The 13,015-nt window shown below is 38.4% G+C and overlaps 1 protein-coding gene across 1 annotated transcript in view; it reads left to right on the forward strand.

Annotated features, from left to right (window-relative positions):
* Positions 1-11,926, forward strand: part of LOC102229447 (gamma-aminobutyric acid receptor subunit rho-2-like) — a 77,486-nt gene extending 65,560 nt beyond the window's left edge. The window contains exons 5-9 of the mRNA XM_023352468.1: positions 1,232-1,314; positions 6,947-7,087; positions 8,574-8,726; positions 8,886-9,094; positions 9,968-11,926. Coding sequence (XP_023208236.1) covers positions 1,232-1,314; positions 6,947-7,087; positions 8,574-8,726; positions 8,886-9,094; positions 9,968-10,303 — 922 coding nt within the window. The 3' untranslated portion in view covers positions 10,304-11,926. The remainder of the gene's footprint in view (positions 1-1,231; positions 1,315-6,946; positions 7,088-8,573; positions 8,727-8,885; positions 9,095-9,967) is intronic.
* The last annotated feature ends 1,089 nt before the right edge of the window (positions 11,927-13,015 follow it).

Below are 13,015 nucleotides of genomic sequence, written 5' to 3' on the forward strand. Positions count from 1 at the left end.
GTTTATTTTCATACCTTTAAAAATTCAATGCAAGGCCTCAGAGATTATTTCCAGAACATTACTGAACAAACGGCATCAGCAAGAAACATACTGGACAGAAATTTTTATTGAAAATCTGTTTCAAGACTTGAAATTTGGTGTTTACAGAGACTCTCCGTCTGAGTTTGAGCTGCTTTACAAAAATGAATGGGTAAAAATCTAAGTCTCTAGATGTTGAAGACGGTAGAGAGCTGCAGCTGGAACTGCTTGTTTCAGGAATATCACTGATCTTTGTGTTTATTGCATACAACACTGGGGTTTTTCAACTGTTTTAGGGTAATTTTGATGTGCTGAATCCAAAAATCACATTGGTTTTGCTCAATCAGGTGAACTTTCTGCACTACGGAGCAACATGAGCATCAAAATGCATGACTTGTTCTCACATCTGGTTTCCTGATAATCTGAGATCAATGAGTGATGAGCAGGAGAGATGAAGACATAATGTTCAATTTACATTCACTCACCCTTATCAGTGTTTATTATTCAACTTACAGAAATAATTTAATTAACATTTAATTAATACACTCTGTTAGAAAACATTTTTTTCTCCTAAAGCCTTAATATGTTAACAAAAATTAACTGATAATGTCACTAAAATGTAATCAATTTAGTCCGAAGATCGGAATCCTCTAAATAGAGTAAAAACATGATAGAGAAAAATGGATGCCTATTAGTAGCCTATTAGCTGCAAAATAGTAATAATTCAGTTGAAGAAACATAGACAACTTCCAAAAATATATTTTGTAATCATGATAAACTATAAAAGAATAGAAATGTCCTTTATTGTCCCTCAATGGGGGAATTTTGTGCAACAGCAGCAAAGTGACAGGCAATAATAAGAAATAGTCTCACAAAAATATCAAACATCAACAGAATAAAGTGTAAAATACTAAAAAGTTGTAATTATACAAAAAACTCCAGTCCAGAGGAATGTGCAACTGAATTGGTCAAGTACAAGATTTACAAAATGTTCATGTCTGTTTGAGCTTTAAAAGAAAAACTATCTACAATTATTGCCTATAAAAATACTGTGTAGTAGTATTGTGAGTGAAATTTGTGGTTATGATGTGACAAAATATTCTGAAAGAAATATGATTTTTTGGGGGATATTCTGACGTTTACATCTGCATTTAAAGTTTCTCTGAGATTTTGCCTCCTGCCTGAGTTTCTGCTGCTGTTTGTGTCTGTGCAGAGTGACGGTGACGGCGGCCTGTAACATGGACTTCAGCCGGTTTCCTCTGGACTCTCAGACCTGCTCGCTGGAGCTGGAGAGCTGTGAGTAAACGGGTTCGGTTCTGTCACTCTGAAGATGAAACATGACTTTAATTATCAGAACACAGTGAGAGAAAAATGGCCTTCATTTCATTATCAACAACGCAATTAAGTGCTTTTCTGCTAAACTCGACGTGGAGCCAAAGCAACAAGGTCTTCTGACAACAAACAGGTGAAAAAGTGGAACCTTTGAATACTATTTAATTTGTTTCAATTTGCATTTCAAAGCAGTTTTCTCCGTTAAAAACAACAGAAATTGACAGCATTTATTCTAACTCACTCACCCTCATATCATTCATAACAATCAGAGTCAGTCTCTTTTGGCACAACAGAGGTTTGTTTTTGAATAATATTGCTAGAAGCATTTTTTTATTGTCTAATCTATTAAGATAATAAATAATAAAGATAAAAAGCTGTGAATTTATCACCTGTAGCTGAAATGATTGAGATGACAGAGAGGTGAAGGAAGTTTGTTTGTGAAAGTAGAGGAACACAAGAGGAAGTGTAATTTATAAAGTGTTACTTTAAAGGTGCAGTTGGTAGCTTTTAGAAAAATTAATTTTTACATATTTGTAAAAAACTGTTATAATATCAAACAGGAAGTTTATAAAACTCCTCTGCTTCCTCTCTGTCTCTGCAGAATTACAGTTCTCAGTCAAAAACAACCAATCAGAGCCAGGAGGAAAGTCTTAGCACTGCCAATCATGCTTGTGTGTGCGCTGCTCACACACTCCTCAGCATAGCGTTTACTGTCCTTCATTTCCAAGATTTCCAGTGTGCTGCAGGTGTGCTAATGGAGGAGAAACAAGCTAATATTACAGGAAAACTGATGATTTAAGCCTTTCAGACCGAACGCAGCGCCAACAATCCAGTCACATTTGCAGCACCGTAACGCCGCGACACTTTGCGCTATCTGAAAAATTCCAACGGTTGCTGAATGGGGAGACGCTGCGCTTTCCAGCTGATATCGGGTTATTACGGTAATTTCACACTAATAACAGGGAGTGAAATTAATCTGAAGAATACTCTTTTAATAGATAATAAATTGCGAAAATAACTTGCTAGATATTAAAAGTTCCAGTTGTTATGGATAAATGGGTGAAAATATTTACTCACAGGACATTTAGAGAACTGTGTACATTTAAAATAAGCCAAAATATCCAGGCAGAGATTTGAAATTTAGGTCATAAAATTATTTATTTGTAAGTTGGGGTTTAAATACATACATAAATAACATTTTCCAAGTCTTGCTCAGCTTTCTTGAAGTTTGCTTCATCAATAAAATGTGAAAGTCAATAAAAATACTACCGGTGCACCTGCATTCACAAATCCCTGCATGCCTCATGTTCATGAATGTTTTATTGTTTTAACCTGGCTGGATTTGATCCGTCTGCCGTTTAATATTTCGTGCTGCCTGGCTGCTTTTCAAACCTCGAGCACCTTCCTCTCGGCGCGTCGCTGATTATGACTTCAGGGATTCATCGCTGGGTTTTCTCCAGCATTAGGGGATTTTGATCTGGGCCCATCACCCAACACAACGCCCACAAGTTTCAGCAGTACTGGCATCGCTCTCATCACGGTGTACAGAAGAGCCGGATGAACCCGCGTTACTCTCTGCAGGCTTCCAATTAGGAGGAAATCTGTTTATAGACATTTCTGCCTGCGTTTCAAAATGTCAGGAAAATGTGCCAAAACATTGTCATTGCACAATTCAGCAATGCTGTGAGTCAACAGCTTTGTTCGCTGAAGCTGTGTACCTTTCACCCTCATTGCACTCCAGAGGTGAACACCTTCAATAACCTGGAATAATATTTACAGATTTACTGGTTTTGCTTCTTTTTTCTTTCAATCAGACTAACTGAATCTGAGCAAATACATTTTTTCAGCAAATTTTATTTATTAAAGAATGAAAACTAAACTAAACCAGTCTTACCTTGAGTAAAAAAAAAATGTAATTGCCCCCTAACCTTATAATGGTTTTGCCAACAACTTAGTTAACGAGAACTGGCACAGACATACGCTTTTTTTCTCACATTCTGAAGTTAAATCAGACCGAACTTTTCTTATTTTAGCTTAGTTGGAGTTACCAAAATTAGCTCTATTTGCTAGATGATAGAAAATTTAGTGTAAACATTTTTTAGAGATGTTTTTTTGTAATTTTTCTGATGGTCGGCCTCAGGGATAATAACTGCCTTTGAAACTATAAAACCTTCTGGGTTTCCTGCCTTAGGCCATCGGACACATTTTTAGAGAACAGCTCTGAGTTTGTTTCTTGGGAATCTAAAATCAATTAACTTTGTATTTTGTAATTTTTTCTGTGTTATTTGTTGGAAAAAAATATTTCTCAATGAACATTTCATAAAACTGAGAAGAGCAGAAATGGATACATAGGATTCAATCTAAAATGTTGCCTTTAGTGTTAGCTGTACATTTTTATATAATGTATAATGCTTTTGAACTTGAAATCTAGCTGGAGAAATAATGTTTACACATTTCAGCTTCTGTGCATTAACACAGTTTTGTAGTTATAAAACTAAAATTAAAGAGGAACCTCTGATCCCCCATCAGGACAGATCTGTGGTGTTGCAAAGTCAAACCGAAGTGGATTTGCAGCTTTTCATGTCGTCTGAACTGAAATGATGAATTTAAAAATCTTTAAATGAACTACTATGAGTTAAAAATCTCCGTCTTCATCTCTCGGTGTTTATTTCCAGCAGTTAGGCTGACGCATGCTACCAGAAGATGGAAGGTGGTTGGTACCTTCACACATGAAAACTAAACATGAGGCACAAACTTTCTGAGTTTCATGTCTTTATTTCTGAGACATCAAACACTTTCCCAGCAGCCACCAGGGCCCGTTTCACCGAGGATCCCCCCGCCCCACCCGTGTTCTCCCCTCCCCCAGTCTAAGCTCTTTGCAGCTTCAAAACATCAACAGAAGTTGGAAAGCTGTAAAATTAGCAGAAACAGAGATAAAAGCCCAAATTCGCAGAGCGTCTGCAGCAGCTGGAGTTCAGAGCAGCTCACAGCGGGAGCCACACTCTCACATTCCTAATGAGTTCCAGAGCAGAGAAGAAGAAGATGGCTGCAGGAGCATGTTTATTACTAACAAACAAGCTTCAGAGAACATCACTGTCACTGCGACGAGCTGCTGGAGATCCATCAGCTCCCCTCTGCTGGACCTGCAGCATGTAGCATGCACAGGCCTGCAGGCTGCGCCGCTGAAGACTGAAGCTCTTCCTAACATCTCAGTGGGTCTCTAAGAGTCTGAACTGTGAGGATCTGACCACACGGAGCTCCGCTCATGTCTCCACATCATGTTAGGCACAGTTTGAACCATCAGAGACATTCAAGATCGGACAGCTGAAGTTACATCCGGCTCAGCAGGTGGCAGATGATTCACTATCAGCTTCATTAGCTCCTTTAATCTCTGGATTTTTGTAGTTTTCAGTCCGAAAAAACTTAAGCTCGCTTGGTTTCTCCCTCTTTAACCAGATCTGCAAAAGCCAACTGATAAAAGCATGAGAAGATGCATAAGGAACCATTTAAATCAAAACCTGAGGAATGGAAAATATCCATAGCAGTACAATCTCCTCTGTTTTATCAGTTGCTTTATTTCTACACTGGATTCAGGAACTGGTTGCATTAAATGCATGCAAACTCAAACACTAGTAGAAGGAAGCAGTTTGCATCTATTTTTTGCATCAGATCACATTTCAGCCACAAACACAGCAGGTGTGTTGATGTAACCATAAGGAAATAACATAATAAAATACTAAAACATTATTTTTTTAAATATTTTATTCACCAGAGTACTCTGGGCTGACACAAACGTCTGACCAGAGGAATATTATTCAGAGCAGCATTTCTAAAACCAAACTCTTAGCTGCTGATTGCAAAGGTGATGCAGACCCTTGACTGAGTCATCGGTAGATAAAAATCACTTCAAATAAACACTGTTCATAGAAAATCCAAATATAATGAGATAACTTCAAAGAAAATATAGATAATATTAGCTGGGAGTGCTTCTGTCTTACCTACAAATCAAAACACCAGAAAATGATTAAGACTAGAAAAAAGTTTGAAAATCAGTGGATGAAGTCACCTTCTGATCTCTAACTTGTGTTTTGTAAAGCCTGCATTGCAAACACTTTTAACCACCAACTTTCAGCAAATATTTTTATGTTCCATCTACTTGATGACTCTGGTCTTTTACAATATTTCAAACACAAATAGATGAAAATTCATGCCTGAACTGCCTGTTAGGGCCCTTCATGGGGCCTTTTTGTAAATTCACAATTCAAATGTTTTGGCTGTAGAGTAATCAAGCAGACTCTGCTTCACTTCCAGCACTGAAATCAAATTAATTATGAAAATAATATGGCTGCTTCGTAGTCCAGCCAGTCTTGGAAACACTGAAGCTGAGAGAGCCAACACTGAACATTATTTTGTCCATGAGAGAAACCAAAAAACCTTTTTTCCCCAATAAATATTCATTTGATTGAGGCATGTTGAAGAAGCATATAAAAGTTGCAGAATAGTATCTCTGGAGGAATAGACGTGGTGCCCCTGACCAGCATGTTGTATGAATTATGTAGAAAAGCAGAATCTGATGCTTTTTATCTTGACTGTTAAATTTCACCGGCTTAGGACTCCAATGACCCCACTTTTTTTTGTTGTGAAAGATTTTTGTTAATGAGGTTGTTTTCTGTTTTTTTAATTTGTGTTTTAATTGCAGCAAATTGTCCTTCATGGACAAGAAAGTCTAAAAACTGAACTAAGCTTCAGATTTCTTTGAGTGCTATAACTAGAATTTATCAGCCGTGTTTGTGACGGAAAGTCATGATCATATTTTTAAAGGAAGAAAGCTGAAGTCTGATGCAAAAGAAGTGTGAATTATTCATAATTTGTTCACATGATTTGACATGTTCGCACCAGGGTGTAATTAGTGCTGTTTGCTTTGTGAATGTGATGTAAAGCAACGTCTCGGTGGATTCAGCCCTGAAACACGGAGCAAAATCATCCGCAAAGCAAAGTGGAGATGTCGTTTCAGGAGTAAATCCACTTCAAAAACACAAAATCTTACCAATTATTTCAGTCTAGTTTCTAGTGCAAATATTGGAATAAGAAAACCAACTCAAAAAGTAACTTTTCAGCAAGATTTGGAGGCTTGTTTTAAGTAAATAATTCCTCAATATTGATAAAAAATTACTAGTTCCATTGGAAAATTATTTAACTTGTAACATGACATTTTTTTGATGTTATAAGTTAATTTATCTGGCATTAGAAGAAGTACTTTTTCATGAATAATAAGGAATTGTTTACTTAAAACAAGCTCCTGTATCTTCCTGAAAAGTTACTTTTTGAGTTGGTTTGTCTTATTTCAAGAATAATAAGATATTAGCGCTAGAAACTCGACCAAAAACACTTGGTAGAATTTTGTGTTTTTGCAGAGAATAAACAGTTTTTCCAAAGAACATGCAGCAGCTCTTGTTTGCAAACAAAACTCACCATGTTTCTGGAATCAAAAATCATTAAATTACTTTTTAATTTCTGTCTCATCTTCACTGTTTTACTCCTGCAGATAAACGCTGCCTAATGCACGGGATACATTTTTTTTTGTGACGTTTTCCAGACGCGTACACGGACGAGGACCTGATGCTGTACTGGAAGAGCGGCGATGAGTCTCTGAGCACCGACGACAGGATCTCGTTGTCCCAGTTCCTCATCCAGAAGTTTCACACCACGTCCCGTTTGGCCTTCTACAGCAGCACGGGTACGGATCTAATTATCGCCACGGCAACTCGGTCCTGGGAGGAATCACATGAAAATGACTTTTATCACATTCTGCCTGCATGTTTAATCTTGAAACTAGAACAGCCGGAGGTAATAATTTTTTACTGCCTGCTGTGAAAGGGACTGAACTATAAAAATCTAGTTCAGAGTATATAGCAGAATCCTGTTGCCTTTTCTGTTCTGGTTTTCTTTCCTGTTGGACCTGAGCTCTGTTGTTCTGCTAATTCTTGTTTTTCCCCCTGTTGGATCATACTGTTTGTAGCATTACACCTTACTCCCGAGTCTTAGTTTAAAATTTCTGTTTGGTTTTCTACCCAACAGCCTCTTTATTTATTAAAGTTGTTATTTTAGCTTCACCTCTCTGCTTTTTTTTTCATTCCAGTCTGACAGAAACCCACAACAGAGCGGGTTCTGCAGTTCAGACAGTAAAGCAGATAAGAGGAGGGTTAAAAATGAATGAAAATGTTTGTTGCAGTTGAATAATCATGTTTTATTCCCAGGAGAAAACATTCCTTTAACCAACCTGCAGAATAAAAAACTGCCGTTTAAGAACAAAGTGGATAAAATGTCGATTAAATTCACTTTTTGCACCTTCCATGTTGGTCTAAACTACTTCTAAAAACAGCACACCCAGATCTTTTTTTTACGTTAATGTGTTTTGGTGTCTGGAAAATGAGATATAAATGTTATGTCACATTCAACAATTGACACAATCACCCAAGCTGACGTTTGGTCAACAGGTTTTACTGCCGTACAATGGCTACTGGAAAAGACAAATGGTTTTTTATCCAGAAAACCACTTTCTGTGTTCTTGTTGGTTGTGCAGGAGGCTCCACTTCTACTTTTCAAAGATGTTCGGTTGTATAATTGCACATCTGTTTTCAGCCATTTTTATGTGAGTGTAATTGTTGAGTTTTGGGGGCGTGGCCAGCAGCAGCTTATTTGGATTTAAAGAGACAGAAGACCCTCAAGATAGGCAGAACTGAGCAGACTAAAGTCTGATTAAATAAGAATGATTTTTTTGTAGGAAATGCGATGAACATGTTTTGTGAAGCCCATAAACACAAAACAATATCAAATACTACCTACTAAACACTATACCAGTCAGGTGGCTATTAACCTGTTCAATAAAAGGTCACCCTTTAATTAACCAGCGGTCCTGATTATCGCATCAGGAAATGAAACACGTCTCAAATCACATCTGAACAACATAAACTGATAAATCTGCATTCATCTGACAAACACAGAAAGTTCTTCAGTCAGCGGCGAAGAGCAGGGCAGACAGGTTCTGAGAGATTGTGATGAATATTTGATCATTTCGTGTCATGCTGATGATAAAGCTTCTTCTTCTTAAAGTAAAGCTTCTGGCATCTTTGAAAACAAACTCGGTGTGTTGTTAACACACGTGTGAAAACAGGGAACAAACGGTCCGGTCTGACCTGTGACCCCTCGCTGTGTGTCTGCAGGCTGGTACAACCGTCTCTACATCAACTTCACGCTGCGGCGCCACATCTTCTTCTTCCTCCTCCAGACATATTTCCCCGCCACTCTGATGGTGATGCTGTCCTGGGTCTCATTCTGGATCGACAGACGGGCCGTGCCGGCCCGAGTCTCGTTAGGTAAAAACACCTGACAGAACCAAGACGCCGACTGTTTGAGGAGTTTCTTGGGGAATGCTGTCTGTTTGGAAGACACGGCTGTGGTTTGGTGGTCAGACTGAGCAAGTGTGTGTGTGTGTGTGTGTGTGTGTGTGTGTGTGTGTGTGTGTGTGTGTGCAGGTATCACCACGGTGCTGACCATGTCCACCATCATCACCGGGGTCAACGCCTCCATGCCGCGGGTGTCCTACATTAAAGCCGTGGACATCTACCTGTGGGTTAGCTTCGTCTTTGTGTTCCTCTCTGTGTTGGAGTATGCGGCTGTGAACTACCTGTCCACCGTCCAGGACCGCCGCGAGCGCAAGATGAGGGAGAGGGCGCGCTCCCAGGTGAGTTACACCTGTAATCTGAGGGGCACTCTTTTAATAGATGGTACATTTCGAAAATAACTTGCTAGATATTGAAAGTTCCAGTTGTTATGGAGAAGTGGGGGAAAATATTTACTCACAGGACATTTAGGGAACTTTGTACAATTAAAAAAAGCAAAAATATCCTGGCCAAGAATTTAATTTTAATGGTTTAAAGTAATTTAAACCATTATTTTAAATGGTTTAAAATAATCTCCTAAATCTCGTTGAAAAGCTATTAGTAAGTACGTTTTGTCTTATTTCAAGTATTTTAAGATATTTGCACTAGAAACTAGATTAAAAATACTTTATAAAATTTTGTTTTTTTGCAGTGTAATATTTTATCCCTAATCAGTTCTTTCTTCTTCAAGGTCAATTTACCTACATTAAAGTTTCGGGTAAAGTTTATCAATCACTCAAGTTTATTTGCATAGCAGATTTCAGCAGTAAGACAATTCAAGGTACTTTACATAATAAAAACAATTAAAAAAAATTATTGCTTATTTTTTAGGCAACTATATGGCTGCTACTTAATGGCAAATCATATACAGTATATCCTCACAAACACAAATTTTGTTTTTGATAAATATTCCCATTTACACTAAAAAACTTTGATTTATACCACGAGGCTGCACACAGTAACTGAATTTTACTGATATTTTTTAATTTTCTCTTGGCACAAACAATAGATAAAATAACAAAAATAATTCTGGTCCTACTGTTAGTTTTTTTTTGCCATCAATAACTGAAATCTATCTGACAACAATAAATCAAAATTCTGCAGTTTTAATCTGTCAATGTAAGCTAGATTTTGTTGACAGTTGTCTTCATGATTTGTGATTTTTACCCTCCTAGTCGCTGCCCTGCACCTGCAGCATCTCCCAAACACGAACCATGACCATGCTGGACGGCACCTACAGCGAGGCGGACACCAACAGCCTGGCCGGCTACACCGAGGAGCCGATGGTTCCCGAGGACGAACCCGAGGAGAAGCAGAAAGTTCCCGAGAAGTCAGAGCACATGGTGGTGCACCTGTCCATGAGCACCGAGTCCGCTGGCATCAAGAAGAGGAAGAGCCTCCGCGCCCTCAACATCATCCAGAACACGCACGCCATCGATAAATATTCCCGGATGATTTTCCCCGGATCGTACATCTTCTTCAACCTCATCTACTGGTCGGTTTACTGCTGATTGACAGCCGGGGGTGAATGGGTGGAAACTAATAGCGGTGATGAACCTGAAGGAGATGAAGAGTTAATAATGTTGGTTATCTTACACAGGAAGAACAGGGAGTACAGCAGAACCTGAGGTACTGAAAACATCTCCAGAGTTCTGTTTCTGGGTTTCATTTCTTTCCAACAGCAGCTTGAATGTTCATAAATATTGTACAGTAAAAGCAAGGAAACACACAAACTGTGTCGGATGTTACTTCTTACAGTCAGTTATGAATGTTTGGGTTCAGGACAACTAAAATCTGCAACTGAAGAGATGATTTACAGGAAAAAAGAAAAACATCTCAGGTTTGAAAATTAACTGGTTTTGTTCAAATTCCAAGTTTTAATCCAGCTGAATGTAAAACGCTCAGATTTGGTTTATTGGCTTTTGTAGAATTCAATTTTTGAGTTGCATGAACATGTTGAGCTCAACCTCAGGAAATTTTAAAGTCTCAGATGTGAAAGACGGCAGCAGGTACGGAGCACCGGGCGGAGGTTGTCACGGTAACGTGAGTTATTTCTGATGGAGAGGATGGGGATGCTTTATTTTGTTAGTCCTTCACAGACGATGGTGTTTATTACAGAAGATATTTAACTAGAAAAACAAACACAGCTGAAATCATAACCCTGAAGAGTTTTTCACTCGTCATTAAGGAATGGACCGCTTTCAGAGCTGAGGAGACACAAACAGTAATACATTTTATTCATTTCTGGGTAAATGTTTTCACAGAGTACAAAGATTTGCAGCAATTGCGGCTTTTGCTGCTCCTTTTAATTCTGTTTTATAAAGCGAGTCGATCATCGTGTGAGCATCGATGGAGCCTGAACACAGATCTGATGGCTGAAAAGTCTTTGTCAAATCTGGCCAAACACTTATTGTGTTTATTTACTGGACTAGTTTATTCCACTAAACCTCACTGTATTATAAAATAAAGTTTGTATTTGTGTAGATTAAAGACCTGTTGAAACAAAGTGATTGTTTTTAAAGGTTATATTTGATCAAGAATGACTGATGGTGGCTCATTTAAAGAGTACGAACTGCTTCTTTATGAGAAGAAAAAACAACGTTGGATGAACTGCAGAGACCAGGCGACACATCTGTATGCATCTGTCTGACTCTGCACCTGCTTCTGCAGCTTCACATCAGTCTATGGCTCAACATCTGTCTGCAAAGGTTGTAGCAGTGTCAGATTTTACTTTGACTACACATCTGGTTACGTCTCTCCACAGCAGCACAGCTCTGCAGTGGATGCTCTACATCTAGCTGCACATCTGGACATCACATCTGCCAGCTGGCAGGAGGTCTTGGTGCTTTTCCACCAAACATGGCAGTCAATCTATTTTTAAACATGAATGTTTAGCATTTATCGTCACCACAGATGATGAAATGTTTTTGAATTGTCGAGATGTGGATGTGTCAGAGGAAACTGTTTACTGAGATCGAATCCTGTTGCAGACACTCAGATCTGCAGGTGATGAAGAGTTTTGGTTTGATGCCCAGCTGTGTGTTTGAGTTTGTCGGTGAAATGTTTCTACTGGTTAAATCTGACATAAAGAATGTTTCTGTGTTGGTTAAGATGTATTAAATATAACTGTAATATACTGACTCTGCCTCTGATTCAGACGGATTTGAACCGACTTCTCTGCTCTCACTCTTCCTCTAACATCTTAGTCTTTCTCCACAGAGAAACCCGATAAAGTCGTTTCATCAAACTCTGCCAGATATCAGACCTATAAGGTGAATCAGGTATAATCTCGAAAGTAATTTTAATACAAGAAAATACAAAAAGATGTTTTGCAAAAAATGCAGAAGACACTCCTAGATCTTGAGTCATTAGGGTTGACAAAATACAATAGTTATGCTGCATAATCCAAGAGTGTCTAAGGCGGTTTGGAACTGATAGATGGACATTTTCCTCGAGGAAAAGTACTGTTGTTTCTGAAATGCTATTTGCTTTATGCAAGACAAAATCAGACACAAAGCTTGGCAAAATGTTTCACATGTGCCTCCTCTGTTAATTTACAATATCTTAGTTACTGGAACCAAATCTGATAAATATTTTCAGGCCACCTGCAGCACAATGATTTGTTCTTTCACCACATTAGCTAGCTAGCTGGCTAACTGCATATTTTATTGAAAAGTTATTTTGTTAAAGTATCTCATATCACTCATTAAAACACAATATGTAGATACTCTTAACTGTGATGACTTTCCACTTAATGAAAACCATTATACCACTAAAAAACATTTTAACAGAGAAATATGGGATTAAAGGAAAATGTTTTACACCTGGTTTAAGGTTGTTATTTTCAAAAGGTATTTCTAATCTTCTCATCTAATCCAATGAGCCATATCACTCTAAACCAGCGTTTCCCAATTCCGGTCCTCAGGCCTCCCTGCCCTGCATGTTTTAGGTGTTTCCCTTCTGCTACACACCTGGATTGAATATATGGGTGATCAACAGGTTTCTGCAGCACTTGATGGTCATGCAATCATTTGAATCAGCTGCTCTGGAATAGAGGCACATCTAAAACATGCAGAGCAGGGAGGCCTGAGGACCGGAATTGGGAAACGCTGCTCTAAACTATCTGCATAACAAATTGCACAACTGCATGGACTCATTGCTGGTTAATTATTGATCATGCATTCAGATTCTGGTTGACAACAGTTGGCTAGTGTAGTCTAAAA

The sequence above is a fragment of the Xiphophorus maculatus genome, chromosome 19 (genome assembly GCF_002775205.1).
Source record: "Xiphophorus maculatus strain JP 163 A chromosome 19, X_maculatus-5.0-male, whole genome shotgun sequence".
Classification (NCBI taxonomy): domain Eukaryota; kingdom Metazoa; phylum Chordata; class Actinopteri; order Cyprinodontiformes; family Poeciliidae; genus Xiphophorus; species Xiphophorus maculatus.